At 45.8% G+C, this 23,633-nt stretch overlaps 1 protein-coding gene across 1 annotated transcript in view; it reads left to right on the top strand.

The window, feature by feature from the left end:
• Positions 1–22,561, top strand: part of TTC34 (tetratricopeptide repeat domain 34) — a 45,930-nt gene extending 23,369 nt beyond the window's left edge. Inside the window, exons 5-7 of the mRNA XM_077837591.1 lie at positions 4,238–4,508; positions 5,556–5,770; positions 22,040–22,561. Of these exons, the coding sequence (XP_077693717.1) occupies positions 4,238–4,508; positions 5,556–5,770; positions 22,040–22,561 (1,008 nt within the window). The remainder of the gene's footprint in view (positions 1–4,237; positions 4,509–5,555; positions 5,771–22,039) is intronic.
• Positions 22,562–23,633: the final 1,072 nt, after the last annotated feature.

Here is a 23,633-nt window from a genome sequence, read left to right as displayed (position 1 = left end):
TGCACATCTGCAGCACCCCAGGAGGAGATCTGGGAAGTAAACGTGACTCAGTCTCAGCTCCTTCCCTGATGCTCTTTTTCTCGCACAGGGAAATCATTTGCACCACCGCTTTACTGGTGCAGCTGACTTCCTCACCACGCCCAGCCAGTTCCATTGCCTGGCACATGGAGGCAAAGGAACTAACATTCCAACTATCTTCAGCCTTTCCCCATCTACCTGCTCAGAGACAGTTCAAGGCAGCCCCACCTTTATCTCCTCATCCCTATGGCCCAGCCATGATATGGGGAGTGCTAGCATGGCTATCTAGGGAGGCCAACGGGGGAGATGTTTTACTCCCCCTTACTCTCCTGCATGGCTGTGATAGGGCCAGATTATGTCCCAGCCTAAATATTTAGAAATTCTATCATGACCCACTCCAGTACCCCTATTAAATAGTAATGATGCTTTGCATTTATAAAGCATTTAATCCCAGGAGCTCAAGGTGTTCCGCAGAGGTTAATTAATCAACCCTCACAACTCCCTTCATGAGGTAGGGCTGTATTTATCATCCCCATTTTACAAATGGGGAAACCAACTCCCAGAGAAGTTAAGTGATTTGCACAAGGGTCATTAAGTAAGTCATCAGCAGAGTAGGGAAGAGACTCCATGCCAGAACTCCTGACTTTCAGTCTCATGCTCAAACCACTAGATCATGCTCCCTTTCCATACAAATTGTGGCTGTACAGAGATAGGCATCCAGCAATCTGAATTGCTGTTTGCTTGTTACAGTGAATATGCTTGTCCATGTAAAAGAAAGCTTGGAGAAAATAATAAAAACCAGCTGCCTAATCTGATCCTTTGCTGGATAAAAGCTTGGACCTGATGCAGCGTGTACTAATTTTGTCAAGGACTTGAGACCGAGCAAAGAGAAAAAAAATAAAAGATGCCATTAAGATAAGAAAGTTTCAGAAACAAATCTCTGGACTTGCTGTCTAGCTCGCAGTACTGCTTTGAGCTCCATCTGTTCCAATTCTCCATGTGCTGTCTGCTTTCCCCTTCAAGGTCTTCGGAAGGTCTGCTTTCAATTTCAGCAAGATGTTTCATAGCCCATTGGGTGGTCATCTCAACTGCTTGTTAAAAGCCTGCCATTTCCCAAATGTTCAGAGTATAAAACAGCAAATGGGTATTTTCACTGCACCATTGTAACTCCTTTAAAACCCAATTTGCAAAACACTTGCGTGGACATTAGGGAAACCAGGGGCAGGGGAACAAGTGGATTTCATCTCCAATTTAGGCAAGAAATAGTGTTATGATTATTAAAGCTAGGAGTGTATGTTCGGTGCCAGATAAGAGGAAAAGCCTCACACTTGAGGAGCCCACACTTTAAGGCTCTGAGCCCGCAAGCAGTTTCATAAGAGGGGAACCCTGCAGCCATAGAGAACAGCTTGCCTAGCATTATTTACCTGCCGAGGCCAGTGGAAGCAGATTTAGCATCTGCTTGCAAAGCTTTGCAGAATGATAGGCACAGAGGAAAATTTCAAAGGGTAAAAGTCACCCCTACGCAGACGCCCCACGCAAGACCTGTGCCCCACTTAATTAATTAATTGAACTGATGTATAGGTCTTGTGCTAGCCTCCTATCCAGGAATGAATTTCACCCATACTGTATAAGATTCTCCCAGGCTCTGGGTATGAGCCCTTATGCCAGATATGAATACACTACACAGAAATTATTCAATAAAATGTGCTAGAGAATGTAGGGCAAGTGGCTAAGCTTGCCAAATGGAACTGCCCTTTCTACATCATTCCCAGCCTTCCTACATTAACCACCACAGATAAGGACAGGCACATTCTGTGTAGCAGTGCTTGTAAGTGCAATTGCCATGGAGATCAGGAATCTAGTTAAAGCTGGAGAGTGCACTAGCTCCACTTGTGGCTGGAATAATACCGTCATGGCAGGCATCACACAATGGTGCTTACACATGGTCTTCCAAATTCTTTTTATTAGCGTGCGAGCAAATGGTCAGTCTTGGGAAGACATGCTATGTTGCTGTTAGTTTGTAATCAGTCAAGGTTCTGCAGAAGAGGATCTTGGAGAGGGAGCTGGGTCAGCAGCAGCTGAGTTTCCTGTCTGCCTCAGACTCTGATCGCAGTCAGTTCCTGAGGCAGAAGAAGAGGCAGCAATACTTTGCATTCTTAGAGCCCTTAGCAAACATTAAAGGCACGTCTACACTGAGTTAAAAGACCCGCGGCACTGTCATGGCTGGCCCGGATCAGCTGACTTAGGCTCACGGGGCTTCAGCTGCAGGGCTATAAAATTGTAGATGTTTGGACTTGGGCTGGAGCCCAGGTTCTGAGACCCTGCAAGGAGGAAGGTCTCAGAGCCCAGGCTCCAGCCAGAGCATCTGCACTGCAATTGGATAGCCCTGTAGCCGGAGCCCCACAAGCCCAAGTCAGCTGACCTGAGGTGTGAGACTCGGAGCCATAGGTTTTTTTATTTCAGTGTAGACAAAACATTAGTAAGCCTCAGAACAACCCTGTGGGGTAGACAGATATTACTGGTATACCAAAAGGGATAAACTGAGGCACAGAGCAAATAAATGACTTGATAACAATATTAGATAGTGAGTGATGGCCCAAACTTGAACCCAAATGTCCTAGCTCCCAAGTCCCTTGCATGAATCACCTTGCAACATTCCCACCGCTCAATGGATGGACCAGTACCATTACGTAGCACTCTGGACATTCTCTGTTCTGGGACTAACAGAGCTAGGTTACGTTTACAGGCAGATTCCATGAATGTGTTAAGGACAGCGTAGAGGTGATAGGAGAAATACTCCCTCCCAGACCCTACCAAAGGAGACCGTTATGAAGGTGATTTCAAAAAACCTCTTTATGCATGTTAACCAGAATTGATATAGAAAATGTTGTTATTAATTGGCCTTTAAATGCAAAATATTCCACATAAAAGGCCCCCACTGGTTGCCTAATGATAGTCCCATGATTGCTTGCTTGCCTGCTTTTCAAGATAGCAGGCACATCACAATAAGCAATAGGCTTTAATTTTGCAAGTCAGATTACATATTGAATGGTTGATTGAAATGGAAGGCATTTGTTTCTTTGGTTTACAAACTAATTTAAAAAGCTTTAATTAAATACCATTTTGGCTTTGGAAAAAAATTTTAAGGGAGCATAAAAGTGACCTGTAATGGTCTTGTTCAATCTAATTAAAACTTTTCAAACAGTGTTTTTCTAATGGACTGCATGGTGGAGGAACAATCTATTCCAGCCTACCAGAGGAATAAGCTCCTTGCTTCTCATTCCCTTTGTCCTCTACTATATCTCTCCTAGCCATGGTGGTGGGGGGTGTCTGGTTGGACTCATACTGAGATTTGGGAGACACACAGAGAGAGAATCTACCAGGACTGGAATTCTAATGAATCCGGGAGTCATCAGACACCCATCTGACTCGCACAGTTATGCTGTATTTCCTCCTCTCTCCTTGTCTACCCAAAGTGTGAGCAAGGTGAAGAAGACCTTTAAAGCTGGTGGGCTTGACTGCCATTGGATCAATGCGCTGACCCATTGAATGGCATTGAACACCGTGGTGAGGTATTTTAGCTGGTTCTTTCACATGCACATACCCTATCAGGCCGCCTGGACACAGCAGAATGTCAGACACTAAGGGTATGTCTACACTGCAGACTTACCCCTTCACCCCTAGGCTTGAGACTCCAAGCTGGAACATCCACACTGTTATTTCTAGTGTGCTAGCTTGAACCTGTCTAGTGCTAGATAGACATATGCTAGTGATGGGGGAGATACTCAGTTGTAGTGTAGACATACCCAAAGTCCACACTACTGATGGCTCCATTTAGGTAGCAGCTCAGCAGGTCACTAGTAAGAACTTCTATTCCGTCTATCTCTTTACTGCAAAATTAGGACTCTGATTATGTAGCTTATTCCTTTCTCAGAAATAACATTTTGTCCTTCTCTTGCACCTCACATCTGAAGATCTCAAAGCACTTTACAAGCAGTAGTTCGTCGAATCTGAGAACCCTCCATGAGGTTAATAATAGTATGATCCCAGTATTGCAGATGGGGAAATTGAGGCCCAATAAGGCTAAGCAGCTTGCCCAAGATCCCACAGTATGCCAGTGTCAGATTTCGGAATAGAAGTCACTCGAGAGTGGCAAATTATTAACACATTACTATATTGTTATTATTATTATTATTATTAGCTCTTGTTTTCCATGTAGGAGGCAGTGCAGGATTTGACTTCAGCCCTCAAAGAGGATGCAGCAGTGGTAATCCCAGAGATCCTATCCTTAAAGCATGAAGCCCAAGTGCTCATCACTCAGTGGCTACTTGACCACTGCAGGACTGTGTTAACCGAACTTGTTGCCGATAAGGACCTTCCAAAGGAAGAGACTCTCAAGGATCTCATTGTGATTGGTGGATCTTTAATTAAAATTAACAGCAAGGAAGCAAGATGTCACATCTTATATACAGACATCTTAATTGCAGTTGGTAAGTTCTTTTCCTCCTGTACAGTATATCATTTTAACTGTAAGAGTTCAGTTATTGATACCATGATACTATACAGCCCCATGTACCCCCAAAGTACTTTAGATACGCTGCATGCAGGAATCACTTTGCCTACTGTGGGGAATGTCGAGATTCTTGGGATAGAAGACAGCAAGTGTTACGCAGCCACACTATACAACTGTTTAGGAGAGAAATGTCAGAATATTTCATCACCCTGGAACAGCAGGTGAATGTAAGGAGGCAGAAGGTGATAACTCAATGGGACTGGACATTGAGGCTAACATCCCACCTCTTGGGAAAAGGCTATGAAATCTTCATTGGTCATGACCTCAGTGTTATGTTTCTTCCAAGAGAGCACTGGAATGGGAATGGTGCCTATTATCACCGTGCAAGGTCATCACCGGTGCTGACCCAGAAGCCATCACCAGCTACACTTCAGACAGGGCCCTTCTTTTGGGACCTCCCAACCTAACTACTGAACAGGCTCATTGGTATTTACTCTTATGGAGGGGCCAGTGACAGCTCCATAGTTAAAGCTGAGTTGAGTTCTGCACCAAAAGGAGGGATTATGTAACATCTGACTAGTGCCAGTGTGGTGCTCAGTGTTGAACATAGATGAGACCTGGTCCCTTTCAGTCCCAAAGCTTAACAGGTTAGAGCTGGCATGATCATAGTCAGATCATAGTGAGTCACAGTGAACTGGTTGAGAAAGTCACATTTTTTTATACTGATGAAAACAAAGGAAATGTTTAGAAGACCCAAGACAATCAGACGTGGTTACAGATTCTCAGTTAGTTGTTCCATAGTAACCAATTAACTTACAAAAGAACTCCAAATGCTTAACATCTGTTGCCATAGTCTAAAAGTTGATTATTGCAAGTAGAAGGTGAAAATCAATACCTTCAGTGCCATCTTAGAACAATAGAGTGATTTGGCTGTAACACTGATATAACTGTTGTAGGTTTCCTTGGTGTATCTTTCTGGATTGGGTTTATGATATTTAGTCACTTTATTGGTATTGACCAACAGGGAGGTATGAGGATGCCCTTCTACATCTTCAGGAGTCATTTGGCCAGGCTATAGCCGACAAATCTGCCAACGCTCGACTTGCTGTGCTGCAACTGAAGAGGAGAAACATGCTGCCGGCTGCTCGCTCCTTGAGCACTTTAGCTGAGAAAGGCCACGGGGAGCTGGGATTCCTCTTGAACTTTTTAGATGCTAAGCAACGACAGAACCTCTCTCAGGTACATCTTTCTTTGAGGCCTCCTCTAAAGCCACAATAAACAAATCTGCTTTGGGAGCCTTGTGCAGCCTGCTTATGGCTTGGGAAAGAGACAAAATTAGGCTCAGCATGGTGGGTAATATATGGACTTTTTTTGTTAATTAGCACTGGCCCCTGTGATTTGCAGAACTCCAAGATTGCAGAGGCGTGAGAGGGGGTTAAATAACGGAGGCATGAATAGTTGCCTTCCTCCTCCTCCTCCTTCTTGACTCTGGAGGGGAGATTGAGTCTCAGTTGGAACCCAATGACTGTTGTTATTACTTGAGTATAATCAGTGATCCTGATTCGGTCTCTACTGAGTCACCAGCACCTCCTGCACCATTCCAAGTCACCATCCTTGGAAGTCTCCACTCCAAGTGTTGACCAACCCTGACCCTATTTAGTTCAAATACTATGGTGACAAGGGCCATGTGGGTGGAAGGGTGAAATGGACCAATAGATAGAAATTTAACAAGACCATTGCCCAAGGTATTGCATGCATCAGGGCATCACTTATTCTGAAAAGTGATAAACCAGGAGAAGGTCAGTCTGATGATGAGCAGTGCTAATATTCACTTGAGCATCTGCAATTCCAATTACCCAGAAGCTCTGTGTTCTGAGAATGCTCCTTCCTAATCAGAATCAGTTTGCTTCCTTTTATTCAATTTGTGGACTGTGGTTTGCGTGTGCTCTGGTGGGAAGCTATATTGTTATGCCTTCTCCTGGGTTATAAAACAAGCAACACTCTGATACTCTAAATGCATCTTGAGGGGAGTACTTGTATGTATTTTAGTGAACCAGCAGGAGGACATAAGTAAACAAGTATTAATTTACCAGTCCCTAGATACACTCCATTACCATGAAAAAAGCCTCTCTCCTCTGGATCACATGCAATGTTCACTCTGCTGGGGGAAGAGCTAGGAGATATTAGAAGTAATTTGCAACCATCAACAATATAAAGAAGATAAATGTGCAATCAAGTGTTTCTGTGGAGACCCAAGAGCAGGTGCCTGTCAGTGAAGATAAGGTTTAGAGCTGAATTCCCCAAGTGGCCAGGTCACTCTGTCTGCATGGGAGTCTCACCGCTATATCCCTGCTCACTGCTTTGAAAGCACAGGAGTTCCTTCGAGTTGCTGTTAAGAAAAATGTACTTTTTGCACCGTTTAAGCCAGCCTGACTTTTGGGGCACTCAGTGGTGCTACAGATAATGAAATCTTCAGAAGCGGGAGAGAAGCTTTTTTCTGCCTTTTGTGGGCAGCTTTGGCAATGGGTCAGAACAAAACCTTTGCCAGTGGCTGATTTAATCTGAAATATTCCTCTCCCCTGCCAGAGATGAGGCAGCTGGGCTGGTTTCAAAGAAGCAAGTTGATAGGAGTATTAAAAATAAAACAAGACTCTCTTAATATTTTGTTTGTAATCTCACGGACAGAGGAACTGGGTGCACATTTGGACCTCAGCCACTTCGAGGTCTTTCCACAGAACACTTGTCTTGACTGCAGAAGGGTTACTTGCTGCAATTATTTTTATTAGTCATTAGCCCAGAATAAAACTTGTGAACTAAGCACCCCCAGATGGTTCAGTGATTGAAATCCCCTCTGGGCTGTTTTCCAGGTGTTTTACCTGTAAACCCTTGTTGGGCACACATGGTAATTTAAGTACCTGTGTGTGTAAGGGAGTTCTTGGTAAAAGCACAGAAACTATTGGACACACTTTGTGCTAAAATAAGTAAAAGAGGACCTCAAAGTGCTTTACAAAGATGAATCAGTTCATCCTAATTAAACCCCTGGTGGGGTTGGTTCCATTGTTATCTCCAGTTTATAAAGTGGGAAACTGAGACATAGAACTATTCAGTGAGTCACCCAAGGTCACAAAGGGAATCAGTAGCAGAGCTGGAAATAGAGCTGAGGAGTCCTGATTCCCCCAATACCTGCTCTAACTACTCGTACTGCACACATTGATTCTGAAGTGTTTGGGAGGACAAAGGGTGTTATAGAAATATGTCGTTGTTATCCTGGAGTCTGGTCCAACAAGTTAAAAACAAATTAAAAGCTATCTGCATGAGAAAGGGTGGAGAAAAGAGCTCTCCTGACACTTGTCAGAAGAGAAGCCCTTATTAAAAACTTAAAAAGCAAAGGAATTACAAATAATAAAACCCTCCCACTACAAAGGGTATTTACAGTCAAGGAATCCGGGTGCTGAGGAGTCTGAAAATAGCAGAAAGGTCACTTGCGCCTAAGAGACTGAAAGATTGTTTTGACTCCAGAAGGTCAGAGAAAAGGAGCTTGCTGTGTCCGACCCTGCAATTTCTGATGTCAGAGGTTAAACATTTATTGCTGGTTGCCTGCTGTTGGTTTTTCCCCTGGGCTATTTGCAACTGCATCCCCGCAGAAATACTTTCAGGGCCCAATGGAGCCCCATTGTGAGCTGGTGTGATTCCAGCAACATCTGAAACTGGCCCTCAGTGTTAGGCAGCATGCTGGCCCATTCCACACACTATTGTGTGCAGGAAAACTCAAAATTGGCTTTGGGAGCAGTGCTAGTCATTTGGGAAAACAGAGGTTTTGATTTGGTTTTCAAAGAAACCTAGGGGATTTAGACACATACGTCCTGTTGAAATTCAAAGCCCCAAACTGCTTTGAAAATCTCTACTAAAGCCTTATGCTTCTGTCCTCTTTCAGATTGTTATTATCTGCATATGGAGTTGACAGTCTGCTCTCACCCTAATTTTTCCTGATGCAAACATTTAAACAGTTGAGGTCATGTTGGTGATGCGAAAAAAGAAAGATGTTTCTTGACTGCAAAGCAACTTGCTGTAAAGCAAAGTTAAGCCTGCTTTCCATGTTTTTTTCTGCACTCCCTTTCTGTAGTTGCTTTATAAGTGTCTTTGTTCAGAAGCAGCTGTACAAACTGGGCTGCTAATTAGTGTGTTTCATCTGTACTGTACATTCAAATGGGCCCTCTACCATTCCTTTATAATAAACTAGTGACTAGGCAGCTCGCAAGATCATGATCACCATGTTTATTCCAGTAGTGGAAACAGAATAGTATAATTTAGTTCTCAGAAACTCTTCCTGTGAGTTTGGTTGAGGGGAGTAATCCATAATTTCCCACCAACCAGCTTGTTTAGATCCAGCAATGTCAGAGATCCCTACTTTCTGTCTGAAGGAGTCAAAGCAGAAACTTACTTAACAATCGGAGCTGCCTCTGCTGTATTGAGCTTAACCTGACTCCTGCTCGACAAAGTTCAATGCAAAGTTAATCAATAAAGATTGGCGCTAACTGGAAAAGGTCTTCACGACAGCAACAGAAATGTGCACAGGTGGTTTCTCTGTCACTGAGAAAATATTTATCCTTAAAAGGGTGGAGCATTGTCTATTAAATGTACAAACATGTATTTCAAAGAAATGCCCTGTGCTTTTTAGGGCAATGTGATCTAGCACTCACAGGAAAAATTCTGTTGTGTTAGGATGCTCCTGACATAAAGCTGTGGGCTTTTTTGGTTCCTGGTTCTATCTCTACCTTCTGTTAAAATCTGGTCTACACTAGGACTTTAGGTCGAATTTAGCAGCATTAAATCGATGTAAACCTGCACCCGTCCACACGATGAAGCCCTTTATTTCGACTTAAAGGGCTCTTAAAATCGATTTCCTTACTCCACCCCTGACAAGTGGATTAGCGCTTAAATCGGCCTTGCCGGCTCGAATTTGGGGTACTGTGGACACAATTCGATAGTATTGGCCTCCGGGAGCTATCCCAGAGTGCTCCATTGTGACCGCTCTGGACAACACTCTCAACTCAGATGCACTGGCCGGGTAGACAGGAAAAGAACCGCGAACTTTTGAATCTTATTTCCTGTTTGGCCAGCGTGGCAAGCTGCAGGTGACCGTGCAGAGCTCATCAGCAGAGGTGACCATGATGGAGTCCCAGAATCGCAAAAGAGCTCCAGCATGGACCGAACAGGAGGTACGGGATCTGATCGCTGTTTGGGGAGAGGAATCCGTGCTATCAGAACTCCGTTCCAGTTTTCAAAATGCCAAAACCTTTGTCAAAATCTCCCAGGGCATGAAGGACAGAGGCCATAACAGGGACCCGAAGCAGTGCCGCGTGAAACTGAAGGAGCTGAGGCAAGCCTACCAGAAAACCAGAGAGGCGAACGGCCGCTCCGGGTCAGAGCCCCAAACATGCCGCTTCTATGATGAGCTGCATGCCATTTTAGGGGGTTCAGCCACCACTACCCCAGCCGTGTTGTTTGACTCCTTCAATGGAGATGGAGGCAATATGGAAGCAGGTTTTGGGGACAAAGAAGATGAGGAGGAGGAGGAGGTTGTAGATAGCTCACAGCAAGCAAGCGGAGAAACCGGTTTTCCCGACAGCCAGGAACTGTTTCTCACCCTGGACCTGGAGCCAGTACCCCCCGAACCCACCCAAGGCTGCCTCCTGGACCCAGCAGGTGGAGAAGGGACCTCTGGTGAGTGTACCTTTTAAAATACTATACATGGTTTAAAAGCAAGCATGTGAAAGGATTACTTTGCCCTGGCATTCGCGGTTCTCCTGGATGTACTCCCAAAGCCTTTGCAAAAGGTTTCTGGGGAGGGCAGCCTTATTGCATCCTTCATGGTAGGACACTTTACCACTCCAGGCCAGTAACACGTACTCGGGAATCATTGTAGAACAAAGCATTGCAGTGTATGTTTGCTGGCATTCAAACAACATCCGTTCTTTATCTCTCTGTGTTATCCTCAGGAGAGTGAGATATAATTCATGGTCACCTGGTTGAAATAGAGTGCTTTTCTTCAGGGGACACTCAGAGGAGCCCATTCCTGCTGGGCTGTTTGCCTTTGGCTAAACAGAAATGTTCCCCGCTGTTAGCCATGGGGAGGGGGGAGGGTTGAGGGGGTAGCCACGCGGTGGGGGGAGGCAAAATGCGACCTTGTAACGAAAGCACATGTGCTATGTATGTAATGTTAACAGCAAGGTTTACCCTGAAAGAGTGTAGCCACTGTTTTATAAAATCTGTCTTTTTAAATACCGCTGTCCCTTTTTTTTTCTCCACCAGCTGCATGTGTTTCAATTTTCACAAGATCTTCTCCTTCCCAGAGGCTAGTGAAGCTTAGAAAGAAAAAAAAACACACTCGAGATGAAATGTTCTCCGAGCTCATGCTGTCCTCCCACACTGACAGAGCACAGACGAATGCGTGGAGGCAAATAATGTCAGAGTGCAGGAAAGCACAAAATGACCGGGAGGAGAGGTGGCGGGCTGAAGAGAGTAAGTGGCAGGCTGAAGACAGGGCTGAAGCTCAAATGTGGCGGCAGTGTGATGAGAGGAGGCAGGATTCAATGCTGAGGCTGCTGGAGGACCAAACCATTATGCTCCAGTGTATGGTTGAGCTGCAGCAAAGGCAGCTGGAGCACAGACTGCCACTGCAGCCCCTCTGTAACCAACCGCCCTCCTCCCCAAGTTCCATAGCCTCCACACCCAGACGCCCAAGAACGCGGTGGGGGGGCCTCCGGCCAACCAGCCACTCCACCACAGAGGATTGCCCAAAAAAAAGAAGGCTGTCATTCAATAAATGTTAAAGTTGTAAACTTTTAAAGTGCTGTGCTTAAAGTGCTGTGTGGCATTTTCCTTCCCTCCTCCACCACCCCTCCTGGGCTACCTTGGTAGTCATCCCCCTATTTGTGTGATGAATGAATAAAGAATGCTTGAATGTGAAGCAACAATGACTTTATTGCCTCTGCAAGCGGTGATTGAAGGGAGGAGGGGCGGGTGGTTAGCTTACAGGGAAGTAGAGTGAACCAAGGGGCGGGGGGTTTCATCAAGGAGAAACAAACAGAACTTTCACACTGTAGCCTGGCCAGTCATGAAACTGGTTTTCAAAGCTTCTCTGATGCGTACCGCGCCCTCCTGTGCTCTTCTAACCGCCCTGGTGTCTGGCTGCGCGTAACCAGCAGCCAGACGATTTGCCTCAACCTCCCACCCCGCCATAAACGTCTCCCCCTTACTCTCACAGATATTGTGGAGCACACAGCAAGCAGTAATAACAGTGGGAATATTGGTTTCGCTGAAGTCTAAGCGAGTCAGTAAACTGCGCCAGCGCGCCTTTAAACGTCCAAATGCACATTCTACCACCATTCTGCACTTGCTCAGCCTGTAGTTGAACAGCTCCTGACTACTGTCCAGGCTGCCTGTGTACGGCTTCATGAGCCATGGCATTAAGGGGTAGGCTGGGTCCCCAAGGATACATATAGGCATTTCAACATCCCCAACAGTTATTTTCTGGTCTGGGAATAAAGTCCCTTCCTGCAGCTTTTGGCACAGACCAGAGTTCCTGAAGATGTGAGCGTCATGTACCTTTCCCGGCCATCCCACGTTAATGTTGGTGAAACGTCCCTTGTGATCCACCAGAGCTTGCAGCACTATCAAAAAGTACCCCTTGCGGTTTATGTACTCGGCGGCTTGGTGCTCCGGTGCCAAGATAGGGATATGGGTTCCGTCTATGGCCCCACCACAGTTAGGGAATCCCATTGCAGCAAAGCCATCCACTATGACCTGCACATTTCCCAGGGTCACTACCCTTGATATCAGCAGATCTTTGATTGCGTGGGCTACTTGCATCACAGCAGCCCCAACAGTAGATTTGCCCACTCCAAATTGATTCCCAACTGACCGGTAGCTGTCTGACGTTGCAAGCTTCCACAGGGCTATCGCCACTCGCTTCTCAACTGTGAGGGCTGCTCTCATCTTGGTATTCATGCGCCTCAGGGCAGGGGAAAGCAAGTCACAAAGTTCCATGAAAGTGCCCTTAAGCATGCGAAAGTTTCGCAGTCACTGGGAATCGTCCCAGACCTGCAACACTATGCGGTCCCACCAGTCTGTGCTTGTTTCCCGAGCCCAGAATCGGCATTCCACAGCATGAACCTGCCCCATTAGCACCATGATGCATGTATTGGCAGGGCCCATGCTTTCAGAGAAATCTGTGTCCATGTCCTGATCACTCACGTGACCGCGCTGACGTCGCCTCCTTGCCCGGTATCGCTTTGCCAGGTTCTGGTGCTGCATATACTGCTGGATAATGCGTGTGGTGTTTAATGTGCTCCTAATTGCCAAAGTGAGCTGAGCGGCCTCCATGCTTGCCTTGGTATGGCGTCCGCTCAGAAAAAAGGCGCGGAACGATTGTCTGCCGTTGCTCTGACGGAGGGAGGGGCGACTGACGACACGGCTTACAGGGTTGGCTTCAGGGAGCTAAAATCAACAAAGGGGGTGTCTTTACATCAAGGAGTATTTCAGGCAGGACTTCACGGAGGGTTCCAATAAGAAATGGTGCACCTAAGTTATTGTTCTTATTGGAACAAGGAGGTTAGCCTGGCCTCTGATTGATACATGGCTAGATTTACCTCGCTGCACCTTCTCTGTGATTGACTGCAGTGTGACCCAGAGGAATGAGTCCCCTAGACAGGGGAGGAGGCAAATGAGTACAAAACAAATCTGGTCTATTTCTTGTTTTGATCCACTCCATCTATCTTTTACATCTTTGGCTGGCAGCAGACGGTGCAGAAGGACTGCATGCCATCCACATCTCATGGCTGCTCGGCAGAAGATGGTACAATACGACTGCTAGCAGTCCTCATCTCTTGCCTGCCCGGCAGAAGATGGTACAGTACGACTGCTAGCAATCCGTATCGCCTGCCTGCTCACCATAAGACGGTTCAATAGGACTGACTGCAGGACTAAAGAGAATGACCTGGTCAAGTCACTCCAAATTTAGTCCCTGCGCCCACGTCTGCCCAGGCGCTCCCAGCCAACGTGGCCAGGAGCACCTCGGACACGACGAGGACGGCTACCAGTCGTACTGCACCGTCTGCTGCCACAAGGCAATGGGTTGCTGCTACTGTATAGCAAAGCCATACCGCGTCTGCCAGCACCCAGGAGACATAGGGTGACAGTTACCTGAGCGGGTTCCATGCTTGCCGTGTTATGGCGTCTGCACAGGTAACTCAGGAAAAAAGGCACGAAACAATTGTCTGCCCTTGCTTTCACAGAGGGAGGGAGGGAATGGGGGCCTGGCGATATGTACCCAGAACCACCCGCGACAATGTTTTAGCCCCATCAGAGTGTTCCATTGTGACTGCTCTGGACAGCACTCTCAGATGCACGATTGTTTGCCGTTGCTCTGACGCAGGGAGGGGCGACTGAGGACACGGCTTACAGGGTTGGCTTCAGGGAGCTAAAATCAACAAAGGGGGTGTCTTTACATCAAGGAGTATTTCAGGCAGGACTTCACGGAGGGTTCCAATAAGAAATGGTGCACTTAAGTTATTGTTCTTATTGGAACAAGGAGGTTAGCCTGGCCTCTGATTGATACATGGCTAGATTTACCTCGCTGCACCTTCTCTGTGAGTGACTGCAGTGTGACCTAGAAGAATGACTCCCCTAGATGGGGGAGGGGGGGAAGCAAATGAATACAGAACAAATCTGGTCTATTTCTTGTTTTGATCCACTCCATCTATCTTTTACATCTTTGGCTGGCAGCAGACGGTGCAGAAGGACTGCATGCCATCCACATCTCATGGCTGCTCGGCAGAAGATGGTACAGTACAACTGCTAGCCATCCTCATCTCTTGCCTGCCCGGCAGAAGATGGTACAGTACGACTGCTAGCAATCCGTATCGCCTGCCTGCTCACCATAAGACGGTTCAATAGGACTGACTGCAGGACTAAAGAGAATGACCTGGTCAAGTCACTCCAAGTTTAGTCCCTGCACCCACGTCTGCCCAGGCGCTCCCAGCCGACATGGCCAGGAGCACCTCGGACATGACGATGACGGCTACCAGTCGTACTGTACCGTCTGCTGCCACAAGGCAAGGGGTTACTGCTACTGTGTAGCAATGCCGTACCGCGTCTGCCAGCACCCAGGAGACAAAGGGTGACAGTTACCTGAGCGGGCTCCATGCTTGCCGTGGTATGGCATCTGCACAGGTAACTCAGGAAAAAAGGCGCGAAACGATTGTCTGCCCTTGCTTTCATGGAGGGAGGGAGGGAACGGGGGCCTGACGATATGTACCCAGAACCACCCGCGACAATGTTTTAGCCCCATCAGGCATTGGGATCTCAACCCAGAATTCCAATGGGCAGCGGAGACTGCGGGAACTGTGGGACAGCTACCCACAGCGCAATGCTCCGGAAGTCGACTCTAGCCTCGGTACTGTGGAAGCGCTCCGCCGAGTTAATGCACTTAATGCACTTAGAGCATTTTCTGTGGGGACACACACACTCGAATATATAAAACCGATTTCTAAAAAACCGCCTTCTATAAATTCAACCTTATTCCGTAGTGTAGACATACCCTAAGAAAATCCCAGTATATTGGATAGTTGCTTTCAAAACAGCTCTAAATATAAATTACATTTGGTGACCTGTAAATAGTATAGGCAAACAGAGGTCTGACGTGTTTTCGGATAAACCACCTGGCACCTTTAGGGCCAGATCCATTGAAGTCAATGGAGCACCACTGATTTACCCCAGCTGAGGATCTGGCCCCGAGTCATGCATTTCTAGGTGCAGGCGTGTGAGTCTCAGTGTTGATGAGCATGGTCATAAATAGAATTCCACATTTTTAATGTGGGAATGACTGGCCTTGAGTACTGCCTAGACCATTAGGTGCAGAGAGTTGTTCCATGTCAGGAAAAGTAGTATTTTCAGGCTCTCAGATTTGACCACTGATGTTGATGCATCTTCTAAGTGGGTTCATTGAGTAATAACCAGTTCTAATCCAGCTCGGGCTGGCAACGATTGGAAGTTATGCTCATATAGTGCCCATGCAGAAACCTGTGTGAAATGAGGCAGTGGGGTTTCAACCCAGTTCCTGGTTGAACCATGTCAGTGTGACATAAAATCACCGTCACAACTGGCAGTGTCCTCAAAAAAACCCATGCACTGGGGGTGAAATTCAGAGGGCCAGTACAGGGCTCACAGACTACGGAAGTCCTAAATAAGCCTTCTTAATAGGCCCTGTCCTGGTCCTTTCCATAGAAGTGAATTTTTGGAGAAAAAAAAATCTACCCTAGAAGTGGGTAAATGTCTGGTGGGAGGCAAGCTTGCTTATGCTGTATCTATACTATGGTTGAGTAGAGGACTCCATTCTCCACAGCTGTTAGTCAAAAGCCTTTCACTGGCACTAGAATTCACACCAAGTAATAAAAAAAAATGCTTAAAGCTGCTGGAAGAGAATAAGGAAGCCCAGCATTTGTTACGTCCTTTTTCCCTAACACCTCAATTCAGGAAAGTACCTAAGCACATGCTTAATTTTAAGCACCTTGAAACCAAAGGGATTTAAGCAGGTGCATAAAGTTAAATATGGGCTAAAGTCTTTCCTGCATCAGGCCTAAGACAGGGCCCAGGGCTTCCTGTGACAAGCTGAGCACATCCATCTTCCACAGAAAGATTCTGCAGGTGGAGCCATTGATAGAAATTTCAGAGAAATTCATCAGGAAGCAACCTCACCCAGAGAGCCCACATGTGTTCAGAATGGTCAAAGCCAGCCAACCTTCACCCAGTCTGAAAACAAATGGGTCATTGAAGAAATAATTGTATCATATCAAGAAGCGCTGTGACATAACTTTTGAAATCTTCCACAGTTTGGAAGGTTTGCTCACCAGTCGCACTTGTCAAGGCTACATGCTTTCTCCAACTGCCAGCCTTTTGAAACGGGCTAAAACATCTGCTTCTATTCATGATGACACGAATGAAACCAGCCATCCAGGGCTTACATGCTCTTAGCTGAGCCTTGCCTAAGACTTAACGTTTGTGATAGTGTTGTTTATGACTTAAGCATTCCCTCTGCTACAGCATGTAAAAGCACTGCTTCATTTATTAGTATTAGCAGTAATGAGAAATGCATGAGAGGCACACAGTTCTAATGGAACTTTCCTTATTGATCTTTCTGAACCTGAAAAATTATTTGGCTCTTTCAGCCTTCTGAGTCGTGGTGTTGGGTTGTGGGTTTTTTTGTTTGTTTGTTGTTGTTGTTTCCTTTTGACAAGGGCTCATCGCTGACTTGCGCTCAAGAATAATGGTTAGCAAAGCCATCAGATGACTAATTTTCCCTGAAACCGGAATCTTTCATTTTCAGTCTAGCTCCATCTTTGCTATGAAGACCTGGGTGTTTACACAGAGATTCCCCCTTTGTGCTCTTAACATGGTTGCTTCAGAATTATTTGCCACGTTTTGCATCAGGTAGAGCACGGCAGATAGCTGAATGAAAACAATGAGCCAGCAGAATTGGTACTCTGACAGATATGGCAGTTTCCGGCCATATCCTTGCAAGACCTTATTGTATTAAGTTCCAAAGACTATACTGAAAACAGGCCTGACAAGTGTGGACTTTTGGGACAATAAGTATTAAGTGGATTTCCTGGGGAATCTCTGGGGAAAGGTGAATGCAAATTCCCCAACTCCAGTTATGCAAAAACCCAGATGTTTGAAGCTATGCTCGGTGGAGAGAGTCATTGTCTGCTGATTACCTGTTAGAGAAAACCAAGATCAAAGGCCTGAGCTGTATAAAGAAATGGCTGGATCTGCCCAGTCTCTGTTCTGGTTCTGGATTTAAGATGGATGAATTGGTAACCACCAGGAAAACCCAGTTCTGGGTTTTGAGGGACTAAAATCTACCATAACCCCAGGTTGGAGCTGGTGGTTGACCTCTGTTAAGGTTTTAGCATGTGTGTAGGTTCTTTATTATCTTTTATATGCTTTCTCTATGATGCTTTTACCTTCATAATAAATGTGCTTGCTTAGAAGGAGCTGTGTGGTAACTTGTAACTGCGGGTGACACACTGGCCATTGCCCTGGGAGGGAAAGCAAAGTGCAGGTGCTGGCCTTTTCAGGAAGACTGGCTTGTTGGGGATAACAGAGTGCAAGACAGGCAGATATGTAAACTTAAAATCCCTGGTCAGGAGGGAGTGTGACATTGGCATCCACCTAAGAGTGGTGCTGCTGAGAGCTGGATGCCTAAAGGGACTGCCCTTGATGGACCATGGAGGAGGACTACAGGTGCAGTTGCCCTGAAACTGTGACAGGGACATAATGTGCAGGAACAACTTAAATATCTTTATGCAAACCATCTGAGAGCAGATGAAAATAGCAAAATCCAAACAGTTCTCGGAAGATCTGTTTGTTCTCTGTCTTGTGGGAGCTGTCCCAAAAGTGACTAGGTAAATGTGGCATGATGAGCTTCAATGTTAATCATCTCTCAATGACATTTTGTGTGTTGAAGGGGTTTCTCACTACCAGACTTAAAATGCAACTGAGGATCTAAGAGTCAAGGGTCTTTCCGCTTCATGCATCATCACTCATGACAAAGATTCTGCAGATTGGATTTTATCCTCAGTTGAATCTGTGCAGCCCCATTATCTTCAATGTGTGAAAGAAGCTAGAATTTGGCCTTCCAGCTGGGCCTCCACCTGTTGACGGTGTGTGAATCAGATAATAATTCAGCTCATTCTATTGCTGGGCTGGCTCTGCAATGTGAACAGAAGTAAAAAGTAGCACACTTTTTTATTATCCCTAATCTGAGAGCATTCAACTCTGTCTACACCTAGGGCACAGAGCAATTGACTAAAAGGCAGTCATTTTTATACAGTCATCTTCCAGAGCACAACCACACTTTAAACAGAGAGGAGCAAATTGTTTCCATGAAGAGACAGCTCAGTCTGAGTTTCGTGGTTTGTTTCCTCCATTAAAGGGGTTTCTGGGAATTCTTTCCTGGGTATCTGGCTGGTGAATCTTGCCCATATGCTCAGGGTTTAGCTGATTGCCATATTTGGGGTTGGGAAGGAATTTTCCTCCAGGGCAGATTGGAAGAGGCCCTGGAGGTTTTTCACCTTCCTCTGTAGCATGGGGCACGGGTCACTCGCTGGAGGATTCTCTGCTACTTGAAGTCTTTAAACCACGATTTGAGGACTTCAATAGCTCAGACATAGGTGAGAGGTTTTTCGCAGGAGTGGGTGGGTGAGATTCTGTGGCCTGCATTGTGGAGGAGGTCAGACTAGATGATCATAGTGGTCCCTTCTGACCTTAATATCTATGAATCTATGAATCATTTCTGCACATAGCAGTTTAAAAAGAGGAAACTGGACTTCAGAAGGAACATACTGAGAAAAAAATAGCAAAAGTACACATCCCCAAAATAGCTCCTGATTCTGCATTCATTGAAGTCAATGGCAAAGTGCTTATTTATTTTGTTACTACAGAGTCATACCCATCAGACCCTGGGTAGCAGGGTTCTTGTCCCTGGAGAAAACTTGCAAAATTGCACAATACCAAGTTATGCATGACCCTCTCTGCTCCCACAACCAAACTGATACATAGGCATGTAGCTCATCATTTCACCATTGGAAAGCTGTCTCTCAATATATCTTAGGTAGCAGCTTGTGGTCACTACCAGGCCCATAGGCACTGACTCCGAGGGAGCAAAGCAGCCCCTCCCACCTCTCCATCGGCACCTCCCTCTCTCCCCCAGCACATCCTGCCCACTGCAATCAGCTGTTCCGCAAGGTGCAGGAGGTGCTGGGGGGAGGGAGGAGGAGCGATGGCGGGACATGCTCAGGGGAGGGGGCGGAATGGGGCAGGAAGAGGCAGGGCGGCGGTGGGCCTTGGGGTAAGGGGTGGAGTGGAGGCAGGGTCTGGGACGGAGCCGGGGGGAGCACCCCCTGGCACATTAGAAAGTCGACGCCTATGACCAGGCCAGATTGGATTTGAACAAATAATAGAGCTAGAGATACAAGACTGCATTTCCAGACACTCTTCCATTAATAGTTTTCAAATGCCATTGGAAATTTTACCAAAACCCAAAGTAACTAAGCTCATGTTCTTTCCCAAAGAAAAGCATAGGGTTATCAGCAGATGTTTGGAATAGAGTCTGTGAAATTCCCTGAATCTCAGGCTAAACTTTTCAGAACTCCCATGGGACAGCCCTCCTGAGAGGTTTACAGACCCTTTGTGCTGCTACTATAGACAGAGACTCCAGGAAAGTGTCTTCGCCAAGGGGCAGGAAGAAAATACCAGCTAGGTAATTATCGTTGTCAGCCGCGGGTGACAAACAGCTCACAGTAACCGCCAAAAGCTCATCCGAGAATGAAGAGAATAAAGATACTTTCCTGGAAAGATTACATGGACACAACCTGTTAGAATCCTTGAAAATCATGCATGATGCCTCTAGGGAACAAAACTGAGGGTGTGTCTACACTGCAAAAAATAACTTGGTGGCAGCAAGTCTCAGAGCCTGGGCGAACTGACTCAGGCTCACCAAAAATAGCAGTGTAGATGTTCCCGGTCGGGTTGGAGCCTGGGCTCCGAGACCCACCCCTCTTGCCGGTTCCAGAGCCCAAGCTTCAGCCCAAGTGGGAATGTCTACACCAGTAATTTTAGCCCCATAGCACAAGCCACATGAGCCTGAGTCAGCTGAGCTGGGCTCTGAGACTTGCTGTCTCAGATGGGAGGGGTCCCACTGTGGACATACCCTGATATTTTTAATAACTTTCTCCAGTGATCAAGAACTGCAAGCTTGGGTCCATTTTTACATATTATTGATTAGTCTTTCCATAGAATCTTTGAAGTTAGAGATCGACAAGACTGCTGAGGTCTAATCTAGCCGTTATGAGAAAGTCCATATAATGAAAAATTACGACTTTTCTGTCACTTTTTTCCCCCAAGCACTCTATAGACTTTAACAGACACAAAAAAGTCCCCTGCTATCGTTTCTATAAAAGCAGTCAAAAAACCCATGGATAAATTACCACGCTCTGTTCAATTCTATGGTTTACAACAATTTCTATAAATCTAATGTGGTCCTTTTCCATCATAGTCTATACGACTTTTGCATGAGGGACTTTCTAGTGCTTTGTCTGGTTTAGTTTTGTAGGAAAGACATTAAGCACCTTTACAAATATTAATGAACCCCTATACCCATGTGACACTGGTCAGTATTGTTCCTGTTTTACAGATGGGTAAACAAGGCACAGAAAAACAAAGTGTTTTAATAACCTGGATGAAAATAATGCATCATTTAACCTCTTTAGTAACACACGCTCTGTAAAGGTTTGTTTTAGGGGGTAACAAGGTGGCTTCCCCCTAAGGACTGGAGGCCAGCGGCCAGCCAATCCTCGTCACAGAAGGAAGAGCTTCAGCCCACGTGTGCTTCACCTTGATGGGGCCTGATAGAGGATTAAGGGATTTCCCCTGTAAAGGGCAGCAGGAAGATGGCGGGAGAAGGAGGGGGGTTCAGGAAATTGCAGAAAGGCTCCTTCAGAGAAGATGCTGACACGAGGGGAGTTGGAAAGTCAGAGCCAGGAGGCTGAACTCCAGCCTGGAAGTGCCTGGGAGTGACTGTTGGTGAGGACCCAGCTCTGGGAAGAAGGGCTCAGGACTCCCACTGGAGGGGATAGAGACGCTGAACTGGGGTTGGGACCAGGAAGGTCAGTGTGGAAGGACCAAAGAAACGGGACCCCAGGAGAGGAATGTTTAACTTCCCTCTGGACTGAGTTATTAAGGGGCCCTGAAGAGGGGAACAGAGGCAGAGTCCTGCAGAGTGACATCTGGCCCCAAGGTTGTGCTGAGCAGGCAGCTGACCCTGTTCCATAGGGGAATGGCTGCCAAGACCAAAATTCCTTTCAAGTTTATATGTGAATATGATTGGGACTTCCACATTGATATTTGAATATGATTATACCCATGTTCTCTCCCAGCCCATGTGCATCTGGTGTTTGCCTTTAAGACCGGCTTGAGTGCTTAGATGAATAGGGATGTAGTTAAGCATGTGCTTAAATACTTTTGTGGATCAGGGCCTTGTGGTGGAGATATGGCTCAAAGGACTGTGATGTACAAAGCTAAGGAAGAAGCTAGCAGACTCTAAGCATGTGAGTATTCCCAATGACTGCAGTGAGATTACTCATTATTATTAAGATGGCTTAATTCAGGCATCTTGCTGAATCAGAGCTTTAAAGTTAGGGATAGTACCAAAGGAACTGAGAAATGGGTCAGCACTGAAAGTGCTCAGGAGAAAAGCCTTCGTGCTGAGACTAACTCATGTGTAGAACAGACTCTATCAAAGGCAGTAAGCAGAACTTCAACCATAAACGTATTAGAGAGGGGAAACAACACAGCGTGCAAAGACGGATGGATGTGTATAATAGCTGAAATACTATTTGTTTGGCTCATTTTTAAAGGAATAATTACCAGTACTTTCTCTGTCCATAGGTAGCAGCCCAGGAAGGAAATGCATTGATTAAGGACCATCACTATGAGACGGCTCTAAATTATTACTCCCTGGCTATCTTAACAAGCAACAATAATCCACAATACCTTCGGCAACGTGCTGCCTGCCTAATGCACCTGAAGGAATATGGCCAGGCTTTAAAGGATGTGGACAAGGTGATCCAGAAACACGAGTCTCATGGCCTAAGAACTCAAGTGGAGGATCACTGCTCAAAGGGTCAGATACTCTTATCACTTGCAGAAGCAGAAGCCGCAGTTAAAGAGTACATTCAGGCATTGCAACTAGACCAGTCCCTGGCCTTGTGCAGCATCACTAATGGCCCCGGTAGGAAAATTTTGGCCCAAACATTTCACCAAATTGCACAACATTATTTTGAAATTCCCCATTATGAAGAGGCCTGGAGAACTGTGGATTACGGTCTCATAATTGACAAAAACAATAATGAACTCAAGAAACTAAAAACAAGAATTAAACGAGAGGCGTCCGGGTGCAGCGTTCATTAATCTGTTCTGTTTTGCCCCGTGATCCATTGGCTATGGTTTTTGTTTATGTGAGAACAAAGGAGAGGGTTAGAAGTTTACCATATACAGCACCATCCAATTAATGTTCTGAGTATCTTTTGCATGGCACAAGATGAACTCTGTACTGTGTACAGCAAAATCAATGGTTTCAGAGCAAGTTACAAACATTAGAGCAAAACTGACCAAGAAATTCAAGTAAAGAAAAGGAGTGCAAACTTCAATATCCAGTATCTTTTTCAATTATTTTTGACACATTTATTAAAATTTAAGATTTTCTTATGGAGCAGGTATTTTCTCTGGATAGTCTGAAGATTAATTTTGGCTAGCACATAGTCTTCTGTCAGATTGAAGGGAAATTCTAAATGGCGTGCAATGTTTGTGAATAATTAGTGTATTAATACTATTGACTGCTATTCTTTTCTTTACCTGTAACATTCATTAGCTGTCTCAAAGATCCTGCGCTGTATATGTCAAATGAGGAGGTCAAATGGAAGCATTATGACTGTCGCAGCAAAGAAGACATTTGCTATGCATTTTATGTTGCTCATTGGTATTCAGTCTTGCCAATATCCCAATCCTGAGATAAGGGGAGCTCCACAGCTGGGTTTGGGGGTGCTCAGTCCCTTTACCGAGCAGACCACAAATGCTTTATACAGACAATTGCTCGTAGGCTAAAGAGACGAGCAGGATTTAAAATAAGTGATTTAAAAATGTACCTTATTCATTGGTTCACAGGAAAATCATAGAAAGCTCTCAATACACAGACCTGGGGTGGGCAAACTTTTTGGCCTTAGGGCCACATCTGGAAATTGTATGGCAGGCCATGAATGCTCATGGTTCTGGGCCAATGGGAGCTGCAGGGGCGGCACAGATGCGGCCCCCGGACAGTAGCTTGCCCACCCCTGATACAGACCCATAGCCTCAGGTATCCTTATATAACATTTATATAGTGATATTCCCTAGAGGGCAATCAGGTCAGGGCCATGCTGTGCTAGGGGCTGTACAACTGTATAGCAAATGACAGCCCCTGCACCACAGAGCTTGCAATCTAAGA

The sequence above is a fragment of the Eretmochelys imbricata genome, chromosome 18 (genome assembly GCF_965152235.1).
Source record: "Eretmochelys imbricata isolate rEreImb1 chromosome 18, rEreImb1.hap1, whole genome shotgun sequence".
Classification (NCBI taxonomy): domain Eukaryota; kingdom Metazoa; phylum Chordata; order Testudines; family Cheloniidae; genus Eretmochelys; species Eretmochelys imbricata.
This window is presented reverse-complemented; position numbering and strand designations above follow the sequence as displayed.